The sequence below is a fragment of the Phocoena sinus genome, chromosome 18, assembly GCF_008692025.1.
Source record: "Phocoena sinus isolate mPhoSin1 chromosome 18, mPhoSin1.pri, whole genome shotgun sequence".
In the NCBI taxonomy this organism is placed as follows: domain Eukaryota; kingdom Metazoa; phylum Chordata; class Mammalia; order Artiodactyla; family Phocoenidae; genus Phocoena; species Phocoena sinus.
The window spans coordinates 25,641,999-25,662,410 of NC_045780.1; the positions used below are offsets into that span (position 1 = coordinate 25,641,999).

The window sequence follows — 20,412 nt, forward strand, 5'->3', positions numbered from 1 at the left end:
ACTGAATTTCAAAGGAAAACTGTGAGTCTTTTAAAGATCCAGTGCTTTTGACGTAAAATGGCTTGAAAGTGTTAAAACAATTTACTCATGTTCTTTCTGGGGAGATAACAGGATGACTCTCCAAGTACCTAGTAAACAAAGAACTTTAGTGACAGGAGCAGGGGTAGGGTACATAAACTTAATAATTGGAGCGTTCGGAGTATAAAATAATCCCACATTGATGTAATAAATATACCATGTATCAGGGTACTGTGCTTAGTCCTGGGAATGTGATAGTGGCAGGATAGATAAATAGCTCTGCTTTCATGGAGTTTATAATCCACTCTAATTTGAAAGTGATGATATATTTTTAGAGCTTTCAGTGGGAAAGATACACATAATTAGAATCTCTAGGCACACTAATCTTTCCACATACTTTGAGATTGAAGGAAGGTACTATATTTAATATTGTGCCTGGCAGAATGAGTTAAATTATTTTAATTTTAGCTCATTTGCTTCTGTTCCCTGTGCTCAGGGCTGTTTGCCCTCAGCTTCAGTAAAGAGATCCTGGAGTGCGGGGTCAGGTTGACCTGGGTCCAGTGTAACACCTGCTACTGATGTGCCAGTTGCCTCACCCTTCTGAGCTTACTCTTTTTTTCATTTGTAAAATAGGGATGGAAGTGTTTACTTCTTAGTATTAGGTTGAAATGAGAGGATAAAACTGTTGGTGTATTAGAATTGTTACCTGTTAGAATAAATTTTATCTTTAAAACTAGCTGTGCATGTGGCCTCATGCTGTGTGGTGTGGCCAAAAAAAACCAATTAGCTTAAGCACAACAGTATTAGAGATATGTTAGAACCTAGAAAATTATGTAAGTATTTATTAAGTTCACTGGAGGGGTTTTGGGCATCATCAACCTTACTTTTCTCTTCCCTTAGTACAGGTCATATGAAATTAGTTACATAAAATTGTTTCTGTGAATCAGCAGCTGCTTTGCTATTTTGTTCCTCAAGGTGGCGCTCTTGTTGTTCATCAGATTATATACAGTTTTTATCTTGACAAAACAAGCAACAACTTTAAGAAAATTTAAGTTCTCTTTTAAGTTTCCTTTTTCTTTTTTATAGGTATGACTGGTATCAAACAGAATCTCAAGTAATCATTACACTTATGATCAAGAATGTTCAGAAGAATGATGTAAATGTGGAATTTTCAGAAAAAGAGGTTATTACAGTGTTTGAATTATTTTTGGTTGAGGTTAAATACGTTTATTTGTAAATATAAATATATATTGCAGAGTAATCTATAGCAGTCTATTAGATATATATCATTTTTTCCTGAGATAATGTGGAAAATGATGAAAATCTGAAGCATTGCTTTTCCATTTGAATCATTTTAAGTTTTGAGATGAGTATGTATACTGTAGGTTATAGCTAGGTGTGCATTGTTTTCTCTTTCTTTAGCTTTGGAATTCAAAGCAGAATTTGGTTGACAAATATAAAAGACATTAGTAAGATACGTGCTTTGGTTACACATGTGTGGTATACTTCATGAAAAAGATCCACTTAATTTTTGTGACTTATATATCTTAGAATTTACTAACCATATTAAATGAGTATAACTTTCAATAACTTGGTTTCTTAGCATTTAGTAGAAAACCTTGTGATAGATATTTAAGAGAGTTCATGGTAGAACTAGATGTTTTGCACATGAATATTTCTTTGTTACGTACTGTATTATTTTGTTCTTGTAGATTGAGTTTCCTTGAGATTTAAATGTTCAGTATGTGTTATGAAACATACTCTGTTCTGCTACTTAATTATGTATATGAGAATTCATGAGAAGGATACCAGATATTTAAAAGATTATTTTGAGATTCTTAAGTCTGATATTCCATAGAAAGTTTTGAAAATAATCTGCAGCATGTAATTGTAGTCAGTTTAAGTACTTTACCCTTCTTTAAATAAATTTATAAAATGTGCTACTAATTTTGTGATCATTAGTTGTCCGCATTGGTGAAACTTCCTTCTGGAGAGGATTATAATTTGAAGCTGAGACTTCTTCATCCTATAATACCAGAACAGAGCACATTTAAAGTACTTTCAACAAAGGTAAGATAATTGAAAAGGGTTGTCAGTGGTAATCTGTGATTGTGAGCTTATAGATCCTTCCAGCCACATATCTTTAAATTAAATACAAACAATAATTTTTGAATAGTTTTTCCACCTTCCCAAATTCTAGGAAAATGGATTGTAAAAATCTAACCTCAAAAGTGTTTATATGCTTATTAAGATAGGTATAATACTTCTCAATAAAGAGGTTTTCATAAAAGATACAGTGATCAGCATTTTTTTAAGATTTGATACTGACAGTGTCTCATGTCTTGAACTTGTCATTTTGGTCTGTTGTGATATACAAATACTTCTCTCACACTTTCTTATGCAGTTAAAAATACAGACTACTATCAAGATGAATCTGCTTTCTTGTTTTTTAGTTAAGCTGACTTTTAGGTTACTTTGTTATGAAGGATTAATGAATAATTTAAATTGCTGTTTGAGTAACCATAATTTTTAGATTCCTTTATATTTTCAAAAAGAGGTAAAAATATGCAATAGAATTAAAATTCATGGTATATATCAGCTACCAGTCAAAAGATGTAGTACGAGTAGGTAGAAGTATAATTTAGCAGGAATAATACTAAGCTGAAAATCAAAAAATCTGACTGGTTCTTTGCTTGCCCTGTTAATTTAGAGTAGTCACACATAGGACAAGATTTTCAGCATCTGTAAAAATGAGAGGGATATGGACTGTGAACTCTGAAATCCTTTCATCTGTAAGATTGTATGAAGGTATATGATGAGTTAATGAGAAAGAATGATATAAATTCCATTACTAAACCTTTTTTATGCATATGTCCTGCATGCAACACAGTGTGTTATTTAACTTTTGAGTTTAGTTGTGTAAATTTTCCTATCATAGAATAGAATCAGGGTTGGCCTGTGTCATGAAGAATGGTAACTGGGCCTGCAGGAAGAAGGGGACACCTGAAGAGGGTTGGAGCAGGAAGTAAAGAAGTAAAGAAGCAGTAGTTTTTGCATCTAGTTAAAAATGATCTGCTCACTTATCTATTTGAAATGTACAAAGTACAAAGCTGTTTACTTAAGAGGCAGAGATAGGAAACAGTTGCTTGGACAATAGAAAGTGAGAAAAAGGGTGACATACTGTGAAGATTTTCATCTTACTGGCCCCATCCACATTGGGTAGAATTTAATAAGATAATATTGGGTACAATAAGCACAAAACTATAACTAGATTTGAGAGGGAGATAGGTCAGAAAATTAGGAGTTTGGCATTTTTGTACATCTTTCTATTGAGAGGTTGTTAATGCATGTTTTTTTGAAGTAATTTAAATATAAATTGATTTGTGTGATAGATGGCAAATAACTTAAAAACCTGTGTTACTGAGCCACCTTGTATAATGGAATAGTGTGGTTGGTGAATACACAAGTATGTGTGGCTACAATTGAGGTTTTAATTAAGCAGTGTCCTGTCTTACTCTTGATTCTCCTTTGAATCTTGTGAGTGCTTATTGATTCTAACCATTCCTCAGCCCCCCTTACTGTGTTCCCAGTTTACTTTTTTTGCCCCTTGCTCCTTTCTTTAAATGCTACATAACTACTTTCCTTTCCTGTATACTAGTTTGTTTATATGTACACATTTATTTCCCTTACTCTTTTTTTTTTTTTTTTTTTGGCGGTACACGGGCCTCTCACTGTTGTGGCCCCTCCCATTGCGAAGCGCAGGCTCAGCGGCCATGGCTCACGGGCCCAGCCGTTGCGTGGCATGTGGGATCTTCCTGGACCGGGGCACGAACCCATGTCCCCTGCATTGGCAGGAGGACGCTCAACCACTGCGCCACCAGGGAAGCCCTATTTCCCTTACTCTTAGTAAGTCTTCTGAAGATAAGAAGGTGTCATATTTGTGTCTATTTATGTGCTTCATGTAGGGTTACCAGATACAGTATAGGATGCCCAGTTAACTTTCTGTTTTTATTTTTCTGAATTTTATTTTATTTATTTATTATTTATACAGCAGGTTCTTATCATCTGTTTTATACACATCACTGTGTATGTGTCAATCCCAATCTCCCAGTTCATCCCACCACCACCCCACCCCCGCTTTCCCCCCTTGGTGTCCGCTTTCCCCCCTTGATGTCCATACGTTTGCTCTCTACATCTGTCTCTCCATTTCTGCCTTGCAAACCAGTTCATCTGTACCATTTTTCTAGATTCCACACATATGCGTTAATATACAATATTTGTTTTTCTCTTTCTGACTTCACTCTGTATGGCAGTTTCTAGGTCCATCCACATCTCTACAAATGACCCAGTTTCGTTCCTTTTTATGGCTAGTATTCCATCGTATATATGTACCACATCTTCTTTATCCATTCATCTGTCAGTGAGCACTTAAGTTGCTTCCATGACCTGGCTGTTGTAAATAGTGCTGCAGTGAACATTGGGGTGCATGTGCCTTTTCATTTTCGACGTACCACAGTTTGTTTATTTATTTTTTAAAATTTATTTATTTTTTAACATCTTTATTGGAGTATAATTGCTTTATAATGTTGTGTTAGTTTCTGCTGTATAACAAAGTGAATCAGCTATAAGTATACATATATCCCCATATCCCCTCCCTCTTGCGTCTCCCTCCCACCCTCTCTATCCCACCCCTATGGGTGGTCACAAAGCACCAAGCTGATCTCACTGTGCTATGTGGCTGCTTCCCACTAGCTGTTTTACATTTGGTAGTGTATATATGTCAATGCCACTCTCTCACTTCATCCCAGCTTACCCTTACCCCTCCCTGTGTCCTCAAGTTCATTCTCTATGTCTGTGTCTTTATTTCTGTCCTGCCCCTAGGTTCTTCAGAACAATTTTTTTTTTAAGATTCCATATGTATGTGTTAGCCTACGGTATTTGTTTTTCTCTTTCTGACTTCACTGCGTATGACAGACTCTAGGTCCATCCATCTCACTACGAATAACTCAATTTCGTTTCTTTTTATGGCTGAGTAATATTCCATTGTACATATGTGCCACATCTTTTTTTTTTTTTTTTTTTTTTTTTTGCGGTACGTGGGACTCTCACTGTTGTGGCCTCTCCCGCTACGGAGCACAGGCTCCGGACGCGCAGGCTCAGCGGCCATGGCTCACGGGCCCAGCCGCTCCACGGCATGTGGGATCTTCCCGGACCGGGGCACGAACCCGTGTCCCCTGCATCGGCAGGCGGACTCCCAAACACTGCGCCACCAGGGAAGCCCCGACATCTTTTTTATCCATTCATTTGTTGATGGACACTTAGGTTGCTTCCATGTCCTGGCTATTGTAAATAGTGCTGCAGTGAACATTGTGGTACATGTGTCTTTTTGAATTATGGTTTTCTCAGGGTATATGCCCAGTGGTGGGATTGCTGACTCGTATGGTAGTTCTGTTTTTAGTTTCTTAAGGAAACTCCATAGTGGCTGTATCAATTTATATTCCCACCAACAGTGCAAGAGGGTTCCCTTTTCTCCACGCCCTCTCTAGCATTTGTTGTTTGTAGATTTTCTGATGATGCCCATTCATTCTGACCAGTGTGAAGTGATACTTCATTGTAGTTTTGATTTGCATTTCTCTATTAATTAGTGATGTTGAGCATCTTTTCATGTGCCTCTTGGCCATCTGTATGTCTGTATGTCTTCTTTGGAGAAATGTCTATTTAGGTCTTCTGCCCTTTTTTTTCAATATATAAAATTAATTTAATTTATTTATTTTTGGCTGCATTGGGTCTTTGTTGCTGCGTGCAGGCTTTTTCAGGTTGTGGCGAGGGGGGGCTACTTTTTGTTGCAGTGCGTGCACTTCTCGTTGTGGTGGCTTCTGTTGTTGAGTAGCACGGGCTCTAGGCGCACAGGCTTCAGTAGTTGTGCGGCACGTAGGCTTAGTTGCTCTGTGGCATGTGGGATCTTCCCAGACCAGGGCTCGAACCCACGTCCCCTGCATTGGCAGGCGGATTCTTAATCACTGCACCAGCAGGGAAGCCCTGTTTTTTTAATATTGAGCTCATGAGCTGTTTATATATTGTAGAGATTAATCCTTTGTCCGTTGATTTGTTTGCATATAATTTCTCTTATTCTGAGGTTTGTCTTTTGGTCTTATTTATGGTTTCATTTGCTGTGCAAAAGCTTTGAAGTTTCGTTAGGTCCCATTTGTTTATTTTGTTTTTATTTCCATTACTCCAGGATGTGGGTCAAAAAAGATCTTGCTGTGATTTATGTCAAAGAGTGTTTTTCCTATGTTTTCCTCTAAGAGTTTTATAGTGTCTGGTCTTACATTTAGGTCTTTAATCCATTTTGAGTTTATTTTTGTGTATGGTGTTAGAGAATGTTCTAATTTCATTCTTGTACATGTAGCTGTCCAGTTTTCCCAGCACCACTTATTGAAGAGACTGTCTTTTCTCCATTGTATATCCTTGCCTCCTTTGTCATAGATTAGTTGACCATAGGTGTGTGGGTTTATCTCTGGGCTTTCTTACCTGTTCCATTGATCTATATTTCTGTTTCTGTGCCACTACCATATTGTCTTGATTACTGTAGCTTTGTAGTATAGTCTGAAGCCAGGAAGCCTGATTACTCCAGCTCTTTTTTTTTCCATCAAGATTGCTTTGGGTATTTGGGGTCTTTTGTGTTTCCATACAAATTTTAAGATTTTTTGCTCTAGTTCTGTAAAAACTGCCATTGGTAATTTGATAGAGATTGCGTTGAATCTGTCGATTGCTTTGGGTAGTATAGTCATTTTCACAGTATTGATTCTTCCAATCCAAGAACATGGTATATCTCTCGATCTGTTTTTGTCATCTTTGATTTCTTTCATCAGTGTCTTATAGTTTTCTCAGCATGGTCTTCTACCTCCTTAGGTAGGTTTATTCCTAGGTATTTTACTCTATTTTGTGGCAATGGTGAATAGGATTGTTTCCTTAATTTCTTTCTGATCTTTCGTTGTTAGTGTATAGGAATGCAAGAGATTTCTGTGCATTAATTTTGTATCCTGCTACTTTACCAAATTCATTGATTAGCTCTAGTAGTTTTCTGGTGGCATCTTTAGGATTCTCTATGTATAGTATCGTGTAATTTGCAAACACTGACAGTTTTACTTTTTCTTTTCCGATTTGTATTCCTTTTATTTCTTTTTCTTCTCTGATTGCCGTGGCTAGGACTTCCAAAACTATGTTGAGTAATAGTGGCAAGAGGGAACATCCTTGTCTTGTTCCTGATCTTAGAGGAAATGCTTTCAGTTTTTCACCATTGAGAATGATGTTTGCTGTGGGTTTGTTGTATATGACCTTTATTATGTTGAGGTAGGTTCCCTCTATGTCCACTTTCTGGAGAGTTTTTATCATAAATGGGTGTTGAATTTTGTCAGAAGCTTTTTCTGCATCTATTGAGATGATCATGTGGTTTTCATTCTTCAGTTTGTTAATATGGTGTATTAATTTGCCTATACTGAAGAACCCTTGCATCCGTGGGATAAGTCCCACTTGATCATGGTCTATGATCCTTTAAATGTGTTGTTAGATTCTGTTTGCTAGTATTTTGCTGAGGATTTTTGCATCTATATTTATCACTGGTACTGGTCTGAAATTTTCTTGTTTTGTAGTATCTCTGTCTGGTTTTGGTATCAGGGTGATGGTGGCCACAAAGAATGAGTTTGGGAGTGTTCCTTCCTCTGCAACTTTTTGGAAGAGTGTGAGAAGGATGGGTGTTAGCTCTTCTCTAAATGTTTGATAGAATTCACCTGTGAAGCCATCTGGTCCTGGACTTCTGTTTATTGGAAGATTTTTAATCACAGTTTCAATTTCATTACTTGTGATTGGTCTGTTCATATTTTCTATTTCTTCCTGGTTCAGTCTTGGAAAGTTATACCTTTCTAAGAATTTGTCCATTTCTTCCAAGTTGTCTACTTTATTGACATAGAGTTGCTTATAGTAGTCTCTTAGGATGCTTTGTATTTCTGTGGCGTCCATTGTAACTTCTTTTTCATTTCTAATTTTTATTGATTTGAGTCCTCTCCCTCTTTTTCTTGATGAGTCTGGCTAAAGGTTTTTCAATTTTGTTTATCTCCTCAAAGAACCAGCTTTTAGTATTATTGATCTTTACTGTTGTTTTCTTTGTTTCTATTTCATTTATTTCTGCTCTGATCTTTATGATTTTTTGCTTCTACCAACTTTGGGTTTTGTTTGTTCTTCTTTCTCTAGTTCCTTTAGGTGTAAGTTTAGATTGTTTATTTGAGATTTTTCTTGTTTCTGGAGGTAGGATTGTACTGCTGTAAACGTCCCTCTTAGAATTGCTTTTGCCACATCCCATGTGTTTGTGTTTTTTACCTTTTTTTCCCTGTAGTTGATTTCTAATCTCATAGCATTGTGGTCAGAAAAGATGCTTGATATGATTTCAGTTTTCTTAAATTTACCGAGGCTTGATTTGTGACCCAGGATGTGGTCTATTCTGGAGAATGTTCCATGCACACTTGAGAAGAAAGTGTAATCTTCTGTTCTCGGATGCAGTGTCCTATAAACATCAATTAAATCTGTCTGGTCTGTTGTGTCACTTAAAGCTTTTGTTTCCTTATTAATTTTCTGTGTGGATTATCTGTCCATTGGTGTAAGTGAGGTGTTAAGTTCCCCCACTATTATTGTCTTACTGTCAATTTTCTGTTTTATAGCTGTTAGCATTTGTCTTATGTATTGAGTTGCTCCTTTGTTGGGTACATATATATTTGTAATTGTTATATCTTCTTTTTGGATTAATCCCTTAATCATTAGGTAGTGTCCTTTCTTGTCTCTTGTAACATTTTTTATTTTAAAGTCTATTTTATCTGATATGAGTATTGCTGCTCCAGCTTTCTTTTGATTTCCATTTGCATGGAATATCTATTTCCATCCTTTCACTTTCAGTCTGTATGTGTCCCTAGGTCTGAAGTGGATCTCTTTTAGACAGCATGTATGTGGGTCTTGTGTTTGTATCCTTTCAGCAAGCCTGTGTCTTTTGGTTGGAGAATTTAATCCATTCACGTTGAAGGTAATTATCGATATGTATGTTCCTGTTACCATGTTTTTAATTGTTTTCAGTTTGTTTTTGTAGGTTCTTTTCTTCTCTTGTGTTTCCCACTTAGAGAAGTTCCTTTAGCATTTGTTGTAGAGCTGGTTTGGTGGTGCTGGATTCTCTTAGCTTCTCCTTGTCTGTAAAGCTTTTGATTTCTCTGTCAAATCTGAATGAGATCCTTTCTGGGTAGAGTAATCTTGGTTGTAGGTTCTTCCCTTTCATCACTTTAAATATATTGTTCCAATTCCTTCTGGCTTGTAGATTTTCTGCTGAGAAATCAGGTGTTAACGTTATGGGAGCTCCCTTGTATTGGTCGTTTTTCCCTTGTTGCTTTTAATAATTTTTCTTTGTCTTTAATTTTTGTCATTTTGACTACTATATGTCTCAGCCTGTTTCTCCTTGGGTTTATCCTGCCTGGGACTCTCTGAGCTTCCTGGACTTGGGTGGCTATTTCCTTTCCTATGTTAGGGAAGTTTTCAACTATAATCTCTTCAAATATTTTCTTGGGTCCTTTCTCTCTCTCTTCTCCTTCTGAGACCCCTATAATGTCAATGTTGTTGCATTTAATGTTGTCCCAGAGGTCTCCTAGGCTGTCTTCATTTCTTTTCATTCTTTTTTCTTTATTCTGTTCAGCAGCAGTGAATTCCACCATTCTGTCTTCAGATCACTTATCCGTTCTTCTGCCTCAGTTATTCTGCTATTGGTTCCTTCTAGTGTATTTTTCATTTCAGTTATTGTATTGTTCGTCTCTGTTTGTGTGTTCTTTAATTCTTCTAGGTGTTTGTTCTTTAACTCTTTGGGGTCTTCGTTAAACATTTCTTGCATCTTCTCAATTTTTGCCTCCATTCTTTTTCCGAGGTCCTGGATCATCTTCACTGTCATTATTCTGAATTCTTTTTCTGGACGGTTGCCTATCTCCGCTTCATTTGTTTTTCTGGGGTTTTATATTGTTCCTTCCTCTGCCTTTTTATTTTGTCTGTCTTTCTGTGATTATGGTTTTCATTCCACAGGCTGCAGGATTGTAGTTCTTTTTGCTTCTGCTGCCTGCCCTGTGGTGGATGAGGCTATCTAAGAGGCTTGTGCAAGCTTCCTGATGGGAGGGACTGGCGGTGGGTAGAGCTGGGTGTTACTTTGGTGGGCAGAGCTCAGTAAAACTTTAATCCACTTGTCTGCTGATGGGTGGAGCTGGGTTCCTCCCTGTTGGTTGTTTGACCTGAGGTGACCCAGCACTGGAGCGTACCTGGCTCTTTGGTGGGGCTAATGGCAGACTCCAGGAGGGTTCACCAAGGAGTACTTCCCAGAACTTCTGCTGTGAGTGTCCTTGTCCCTGTGGTAGCCACGTCTTCCCCCTGCTTCTGCCGGAGTCCCTGCAATACTAGCAGGTAGGTCTGGTTCAGTCTCCTATGGGGTCACTGCTCCTTCCACCTGGGTCTTGGTGGGCAGACTACTTTGTGTGTGCCCTCCAAGAGTGGAGTCTGTGTTTCCCCCAGTCCTGTCAAAGTCCTGCAATCAATTCCCACTAACCTTCAAAGTCTGATTCTCTAGGAATTCCTCCTCCCGTTGCTGGACCTCCAGGTTGGGAAGCCTGACGTGGGGCTCAGAACCTTCACTCCAGTGGGTGGACTTCCGTGGTATAAGTGTTCTCCAGTTTGTGAGTCACCCACCCAGCAGTTATGGGATTTGATTTTATTGTGATTGCGCCCCTCCTACCATCTCACTGTGGCTTCTCCTTTGTCTCTGGATGTGGGGTGTCTTTTTTGCTGAGTTCCAGTGTCTTCCTGTCGATGATTGTTCAGCAGTTAGTTGTGATTATGGTGTTCTTGCAAGAGGAATTCGCAAGACACAGTTCTTGTCTTTTTTTTTTCTTTTCCTTTGTGCTTCCTCTAGTTTCACTTGTTCACAGGGTGCTTCATGCACAGGCCTCACACCTGGCACTTCACATCAGTGACTATTGAGAAATGGCTGATGTGACATCTCAGCTTGGCGGGCTGGCAAACTGAATAATTTTTAAATATAAGTATGTTTCATTTGCTAAATTTGGCATCCTTAGCCATATGGCACTGTGTGTAGTGAGTGAGTGGTCAGTAATTTTTCAGAGAATGAATTTATGTTGGATTCTGATGTTGGCCTTATGAAGTTGGCAGGGTGTAGTAAGTATTTTCCTTCTTAGTTTTACAGGTGAAAAGAAATTGAGGTTCATGGACTTAAAATGCCTTCCCCAAGTTCACAAGTTACTAAATTGTTCAGTGTGGCCCAGGAAAAATACTTATCCTTCTGTAAAGCAGTTGCTTCTTTTCATAGGTTTTTCTCTCTGGACTAAAGAATTTATATTTGTAGGATATATTCGGGAGGATGATTATTTTTATTGTCCTAACCTGAAGTAATATATATTACTTGGTTAAACTACCAGTTTTTAAGCTGTGTTTTATGGGAAACAAATGGAAAGAATTGTACTTAATTATATCTTAATGGAAATGATGAAATTTTTGAATCTTTTTTATACAGCAGAGGGAGACAATGTTAAAATACTGAAAATCTTTCTCTGGGTTACTGAGTCTTGTTTAGTGATGACACTAAAAGGGAAAAATAGTAATTTGCTTTTCATACATTTGCAGGCGTCTTCAATCATTTATGTGGTTTGATAAAAGGGTGCATTTTGCTTGGGAAAATATTCCTGAAATTAGAGATTCTGTAAAATCTGTGGTTTAAAAGGCCTGTTTCTTTGCCTTTTGAGAATCCTGTTTTGTTTCTCACCTTCAAATATGCATGTTGCGGGCTTCCCTGGTGGTGCAGTGGTTGAGAGTCCGCCTGCCGATTCAGGGAACACGGGTTCGTGCCCCGGTCCGGGAGGATCCCACATGCCGCGGAGTGGCTGGGCCCGTGAGCCATGGCCGCTGGGCCTGCGCGTCCGGAGCCTGTGCTCCGCAACGGGAGAGGCCACAACAGTGAGAGGCCTGCGTACCGCAAAAAAAAAAAAAAAATGCGTGTTGTATATTTATGTATAACCATTGGTTAAGTGTTATTAATTCAAACTAAATCTAATTTGCAATGAAAAGAGGAAGAGGTAGTATCCTTACAATACTGAAATAGCATTTCTTAACTAAATTTTTTTTTTTTGGTGGGGGGTGGTGGTGCCGCACTGCTCAGCTTGCAGGATCTTAATTCCCTGACAGGGATTGAACCTGGGCCCTGGCAGTGAAAGTGCTGAGTCCTAACCACTGGACTGCTGGGGAATTCGCTTAATGAAATGTTTTACAGTGTAATATGTAATATGTTTTTCTTAGTCAGAATTTATATTTTTTTAGTACCTTTGGTAGTTATTTCTATGTTTTACTGAATACCAGCTTACATATCTGCCTATTAATCCATTTTTTTATTAAGAAGCTGTAATGGTTCTTTTATTTCATTTTGTTAATATCGTGACAATATTCTCTTAACACAATCACAGGATTATAACTTCAGTAACAGCTATGCTGTGAAATATTCATTTTAAAGATTAATATTCACTCCCTGTAAGAAAAAATTAGAATTCTCAGAATCCTTTGGAGTAAATTTGCCCTTGTGGAAATGTTCTTGTGTTCCTATTTTTAGTCAAAGTAATTTTTTGTATTATATCACTATAAAATATGAAGGCTTTTAACTGAAATTGTGGGAAATAAAAATGTGTGTCTTAGAGACAAAGAGCCCCCTTCTGCCTTCTTAACCCACTGACATTTAAAATTCCTTTACTTGATATTCATAGAAGAATCTTAATTATGATATAATGGGGTTGGAGGTGTCCCGGCAGGATACTACTGCTTTTTGAAACACACAGATGTGTGTGGGGTTTTGGATTATTGTTTTGTTATGCCTTTTTGATATGGTCGTGGTAACAGTGTTTTTTTTGTTGTTGTAGTTGTTTGTTTTTTTAAATAACTTTAGTTGCTGATACCCACAAATTGTAGAGCTGCCTTTTCTATTAATGTATATACATTTATTTTCAAAAGAAAAGGATTTTACTGTCCATACTGTCTGTAGCTGTCTTGTTAAACTTATTCATTATGGGTATTTTTTTATGCCCTTAGATGTTTTACAGCAAAGTATTTCATGATAGACATTTACTGTAGCTTATTTAGCCAATGCCATGTTGTTTGACCTTTGGAGAATTACAGTAGGTAACTGTTTTGATTGCTGTGTATTATCCCATGTAATCCTCACAGTTACTGAATGGTGTAGGTATTGTTATTACCTTTTTACAGGTATGGAAACTGAACCTAGAGATGTAAAATAATTTGCCCAGATTTTCAGCTAATTGTAACAATGATGAAGATATTCATAATAGCATTCAGTTGTTACTTGCCAGACACAATGCTATATTGTTTTCATACGTGGTTTTATTTAATCCTCAAAAGAATCCTAAGTGAGGTAGACCCTATTAATCCCATTTTACAAGCGAAACTGAGGCTCAGTGTGATTAGTCATACATCCAGCAAGTGGCACCTATTTGTGACTCTTTGGAATTACACAACTGACTGTTTTTGACTTGTCCTCAACCTCTGCTTATTTCTGAGGAAATAAAATAAGTAAAACTTCTAGCAGAAAAAGACACTTCCAGCAGGTTACTCTATTTATTGGCTCTCTCATCTCTAAAATATAGGTGGTTTTCTCCTCTCACTTTCTGTTAAGTGAGATGATATATATGAAGCACTTAGTACATGGGGTATATAAGTGCTCAATAAATATTACTGCTATTATTATTTAATACTGATGATTTAGTTTTTATTCAGGTTGTAAAAGCAATAAATGCATATCATAGAAAATTTGGAAAGATGTAAGTGAGCTGAGAATGTAATCACTCAGTCTCATTACTGATGACATTTTGGCATACTTCCTTCCAGATAATTAGATATTTCCCAAAACTTAGGTCTGTCACTACAGATGATGGATGCTGGAATTTTTTGTTTATGGGAATGTGTCTTCTGATTGATTTCTTCAAGAAGAATAGAGGTGGTGGTCTTATGCACCAGCATAGTGCCTGGCTCACAGTAGGTACTCAATAAATACTTGAACTGAGCTTCTAGAACTTCGGAGAAGTTTATTCAGTTCCTCTTCATTCATTACCATCTTTTGCTTTAAAAACAATTATAGGGCTTCCCTGGTGGCGCAGTGGTCGAGAGTCTGCCTGCCGATGCAGGGGACATGGGTTCGTGCCCTGGTCTGGGAAGATCCCACATGCCGCAGAGCGGCTGGGCCCGTGAGCCATGGCCACTGAGCCTGCGCGTCCGGAGCCTGTGCTCTGCAGCGGGAGAGGCCACAGCAGTGAGAGGCCCGCGTACCACCAAAAAAAAAAAAAAAAAACAAACAATTATAAAATGATTTGAGTGTAAAAATAAAGACAGTAGATGTGCAGTCTGACCTCAGGGAAGACCGAGCTATTCTAATATTGGACAGAGGGTTTTGGTACAGCAATTAAATGTACAAAGAGCTGAGTGAGAGAATACTGGAAAAGCTGCGTTCTAGAGATCAGGAAACATTTATTGAGTGCAGACTTGAAACAGATGGTTCTCAAAAGTTTGCCAGAAAAAAATGTTTACCAGTAAACTGCACAGCCCTCTAGTCTCTAGGAAAGATTCCTTCACCATCAATTTGTAGTAAGTGGGAGGTCACTTACCTCTTTTTAAGAAGGTAGTGTCTGGAAGAGCCTTGACCCTTTAGAAGTATGACTTTTCTTTAAACCTGAAGTTCCATTCATTGGAAAAAATTAAACTCTCTGCTGTGCAAAGGAGACCTTAGAAGTGGGTGGTAGTACACATAATATTGAAAACTGACAACCCAACAGAGGAGGGATTCTTAGTAGTAGTTTGTGCATGCTGCTTTGGGATATTATGGCACATTGAAAGCCTTCCCTGTGCATATGAGAGCAACATTCAAGCAAACTACCAAAGATTTGTTCGTTTGTTTTTTAATTGGAGTACAGTTGCTTTACAAAGCTGTGTTGGTTTCTACTGTACAGCAAAGTGAATCAGCTATACATATTCATATATCCCTTCATTTTTGGATTTCCTTCCCATTTAGGTCACCACAGAGCACTGAGTAGAGTTCTCTGTGCTATACAGTAGGTTATAAACTACCAAAGTTTTAAGTTAACTTTTAAATTATTTTTGACTTAAATAAAAATAGAATGGCTGATTAATGGTCCCAATAAAAATATCTGAAATTGTACTGGTGGTAATTTGAGAAGTATCTGTCAGAATCATTTTTAAAAGCATATATAAGCATTAAAAATGAAGTAGGTGTAAAAAGGAATTCATAGAATATTAGTCTCTCCCCCCTTTTACCTTTTAAAAAAGCTGTTTTAAATGGTTTATTATGTGCACCTCTTTTAATGAATGGATTAAGTATAATTTCAAGTTCAGGTCAGCATGTCTCAGTTGAAACAGGTTGTGACTTAGGGCTTTGGCTTTATAAAGGCCTCTTTGTTCATAGTGCACAATTATTTAGGTTATAGAGGCTTTCAGAGATGTGAGTGCTCTTCATGTGAAACAAGGGACTTTTTATAGATGGTGCTTAGCTCAGGAACACGTGTGAATATAGGGTGCCCCGTGGCTGAGGTTAGTTAAGGATAGTTTTGATGTACACACTGTTTGTGAGGTCTTCATTTCTGGATGAGTTGAAAATTAAAGGAGCAAGATGCAGTTTTAAATTTTAGTATAATATTAATAGTCCTTTTCAGTAACTATTTCTGTGTCATTGCAGCTGTTGGATTTCTGACCCTTTTTGATAAATATCCCAGCAGTGACAGCTTAAAATAATCAGAGTACTTTCACTTAATACTGTGTATGAGAAAATATTGGTAGTATTTTACTTTATAAAAGTTAATCATAGTTCATTTTAGGGAATTCTGGAGATCCTTTTAAATGTTTCATTTTATTTATGTAGAATTTAAACATGTAAATTACATTAAAAATGCTAATTGTTTTGCCCCTTTTCTAGTGAGATTTGTTTCCTGCTTTTCTCATGAAAACATTTTTTGTTACATTTCTATGCGCCTTAAGAAAATACCCTTCCATTCCATCACTTCATATCTGACTGAAAATATTGGCAGATTTCTCTTAGTGTTTTGTTAGAGTATTTTAAAATGCACATTTTAAGGATTCTCCCCCTAAATGCTGTTGGTAGAAAGATTACCAGTAATTGTTAATTTAAATGATTCATCTTCCCCAAAGGGGTCAAAGAACCAAAGTGTGACACAGTAGGCTTTTCTTTTTGTAAAGTCTGTCTTCTGGGTGTTTTTCTACTTACAAAAGTAGTAATTCTTTTCTTAGAAAAAGCATTAGAATATAAAATTCTAATTTGATTCTTAAACCATTTCCATAATAATTATAACTGTGTTTACCAGCACTGTAAATGCTTACTTTTGCTAGGCTAAAAATGAGGGCGAGAGCATTATTTGAATAAGGAAAGCATAAGGTAAGTGCTATGCGAGTGTATGTTACGGTTAAGGGTAGATTCTAAGGGAGCAGCCTTGATTAGAGAGTTAAAGACGCTTTTAGGATGCTTTTAACATTTCATTGTAGTAAATGGCCTTAGTTTAAGCCTTCCGAAGCTCCTCATGGTCTGTAAAAAATATGTAAAAATGTTAGCATAACTTGTGTTACCAAACCAGGTCCATTTACCCAGTGCACAGCAAGCCAAACACTGGGACGCCGGGATTTGCAAAAGGCAAAGGGTTTGTTCGTGAGGCAGCCGAATGAGGAGATGGGAGAACAAATCTTGTATCTGCCTCACCAGAGGTGAGGGGCTTGGGATATTTATGGGATAAAGAAGCAAGGTGGTCTGAGGTGTGGGAAACGATGATGAAGTGAGGTCATTGGTGTTCTGTGTAGGCATATCTGAGTTACATGCTTCTTCATGGGATGCATGTTCAGAAAATGGCATTAGCATGATTTGGGGGGTGAAGATTTTTGCCCTCTGATGTCAAAAGGTCATCCATGAATATGGGAACATATGTATATGTATAGCTGATTCACTTTGTTATAAAGCAGAAACTAACACACCATTGTAAAGCAATTATACCCCAATAAAGATGTTTAAAAAAAAAAAAGGTCATCCATGAGATACTCGAGATGGCCCAGTTGAGTGGTCAGTGGTCTTGACTGGTTTGAACTGGGCAAGAGTAGCTCCATGTTCCTGGAAAACAGTTACCATTACTATAATGCCCCATATATCAGAGGTGTTTTATATAGGGGATGGTTAAAGGAGTCTTGTGATATGTTGTTCAGGTTACATGAAACTTGGAGGGTATGCAGTTTGCAAGAACAATAAAAGTGAGCTTAATCAGTGAAGGCATGTTACAGGATGTTATTTATCAAGCAAGTTATAGTTTAAGGGATCTACCTGGTGACTGCCCTCAGTTTCACTTGTATCATTTTTATACAATGGAATGAATTTCTCTACTCTAAAACAGGTTAATGTACATGGAAATATAGTAATTCCTTTAGAACATGGTTTCTCAGTGGTGGGCACTGTTAACATTTGGGGCTGGATAATTCTTTGTCATGGGAATTGCCCTGCATGTTGTAGGATGTTTAGTAGTACCCCTAGTCACTCCTCACTCCCACCTCAGTTGTGATGACCCAACAGTGTCTCCAGACATTGCCAGATTTCCCCAGGGGACAAAATTACCCCTGGTTGACAACACTGCTTTAGAAGAAGAAAAGCATGTGGATTTCAAGACTCTTAATTGTAGTTTATAGTGTGTATGTATATTGTTTTTGAAGGGTGACTTTTAAGTAGAAACAAAATAAATGTTTCAAGTTTTTCGAATTTAACTTGGTATTAGTTTAAGGAAACTGTTTGAGGACACTATTCTTATAAAACATTGATAAGTTAAAGAAATTGCATTTTTTTCGCTGTTTTGTGTATTTTACATTGAATAATAGATTTTATTTGGTGTTTCCTCTAGATTGAAATTAAAATGAAAAAGCCAGAGGCTGTGAGATGGGAAAAGCTAGAGGGGCAAGGAGATGTGCCTAACCCCAGACAGTTCATAACAGGTTTGTTTTCTGGCCTTGATGAGCTTTAAATTCATATTGTGTTATATAGTTGAAATTAAATAGTAATGAGTATTCTATTTTCATTATTTATGTTCCCAAGATAAGATACATTGAATATAAGGAGGTTGCTCTGTAATGAAAACAGAGTATTTCTTATGATGGTTCTAACTTCTTAAACTCCATAAGAATACAGATAAATGGCAGCAGAAGCCCAGAGGGAATTGGGATTTGTTGTTTATCATGTCAGTTTGTGACGTCAGTTGGGGGTTGTTTGCTTTTGTGTGTTGGCCTTTCCTATTTTTTCTTTCTGTGTTTTACGTGAATTAGTAGTTTACTCTGCTGATGTATTTCCTCCTCTTCCCTTCTCCCCTCTTATTTATTCCTTTCTGTTTCTTCTAATTATGTCAACTCTAATTTCCTGGAATTTCAAGTCTTCACAGTGAAAAGTATCTAGCCCATTTCTCCCTCTCTCTCTCTGTCTATGTCTGTATGTCTGTGTCTCTCTGTCTGTCTCTCATGTTTTGGCTGTGCTGGGTCTTCGTTGTGGTGTGTGGGCTTCTCTAGTTGTGTGGTTCAGTAGTTTTAGCACACAGACTTGTTGTGCCATGTGGAATCTTGGTTCCCCGACCAGGGATCGAACAGGCCCCCAGCATTGGGAGCGTCGAATCGTAACTGCTGGACCATCAGAGAAGTTCCCCATTTCAGTATATTTCTCTCTTTTTTTTATATATATAAATTTATTTATTTATTTTTGGCTGCGTTGGGTCTTCATTGCTACACGCAGACTTTCTCCAGTTGTGGCGAGCAGGGGCACTCTTCATTGTGGTGCACGGGCTTCTCGTTGCGGGGTCTTCTCTTGTTGTGGAGCACGGGCTTCAGTAGTTGTGGCTCATGGGCTCTAGAGCGCAGGCTCAGTAGTTGTGGCTCACGGGCTTAGTTGCTCCACAGCATTTGGGATCTTCCCAGACTGGAGATCGAACCCGTGTCCCCTGCATTGGCAGGCAGATTCTTAACCATTGCACCACCAGGGAAGTCCCTCAGTATATTTCTAAGAGGTGGAGGCAAACAGCTAATGAAGGCCTAAGGCAGGCTTAGGGGTAGAATAGAAAACTAAGGTTGATTGCTTAACCCTTTAAGGGACAGACTATGTTGTGGTCAGTTCTGAGCATAGGCAATAGGCACACACGTATTTTTCTAATGGAATGATTAATCTGTAGGACACACTTAGAACTACAGTCTAAGACTATTTTATAGCAATGGCCTCATTAATGAATGGAGAGAAATTTCCTTTGATTAGAGATAATGTTCTGATTTGATGACTGAAAAGAGGTAACTCTAAGTTTCAGCTACTTTTAGATTTTTCACTGCTTTCTTCTATAACAGAAAATATAATTTCCTTATGGCACTTTGTAGAAAACACTAAGTTAACCAACAGATCATTTTTAAATTTTATTTTTAAATGATTTTAGATTCTAATAGATGTTGCAGAAATAATAGAGTTCCCATGTACCCTTCACCCAGTTTCCCTGCATGATAATATTGTAACTAACCTATAGCATGATTAACAAAGCCAGGGAATTGACATTGACACCAATAGATAATTTTTAAGAATTGAAATACTTCAAGTTGGTATATAAGCTGTTTATTAAGCTTCTGCTTCCCACTTTATGTGAAAGGTATAGTAAAGATATTATGCATTCTTCTTGGGGCTGACTCCCAGATAATTTTGGATTGAGGTTTATATATAGCTTAAAGCATTTTTTAAAAGAAGTATCAACACTTATAATATAGTATATCACCTAAGTCTAACAGCAGCCCTGATATTAAGTAGCCTAGTATTGTTCTTCCTATTTTACAGGCTCAGAAAGGTTAAGCAACTTGCCTAAGATTACCTAGTAGTTTTCGTTGTCTGGGACTAAATCCAGCCATTTAGAGTCTGGCTCTGGTTCTTCTACCCCATGTGTGATACTGCTTGTTGCTGCATTTTTAACAATGGGAAGCCTCTGCTGACATGAGTATCTTTGCAGTTATTTGAATCAATATTATAGTGAATAAGCAAGGAAGTTAGGTTACCTGTCTCTCAGTAGTTCATCTACCATCTCTACAGGTGTTAACGTTTTTCTGAGATTAAAGATTTTTTGGTGTTATAGTTACAAACTCTCTAAACTCAGTGCCTTGGAGATTCAAGATGCTATTCCTCCTGACCTGTTATATTTTTGTAAGGAGTTAATATGCTTGTCAGAGTTTTGACAAGCTGGAGACTGC

At 37.5% G+C, this 20,412-nt stretch overlaps 1 protein-coding gene across 2 annotated transcripts in view; it reads left to right on the forward strand.

The window, feature by feature from the left end:
* The window catches only part of SUGT1 (SGT1 homolog, MIS12 kinetochore complex assembly cochaperone), a 43,635-nt gene that overhangs the window by 11,732 nt on the left and 11,491 nt on the right, over positions 1 to 20,412 (forward strand). For both annotated transcript variants that reach the window (XM_032611551.1, XM_032611552.1), the window contains exons 9-11: positions 1,105 to 1,201; positions 1,981 to 2,088; positions 18,057 to 18,147. In XM_032611551.1, coding sequence (XP_032467442.1) covers positions 1,105 to 1,201; positions 1,981 to 2,088; positions 18,057 to 18,147 — 296 coding nt within the window. The remainder of the gene's footprint in view (positions 1 to 1,104; positions 1,202 to 1,980; positions 2,089 to 18,056; positions 18,148 to 20,412) is intronic.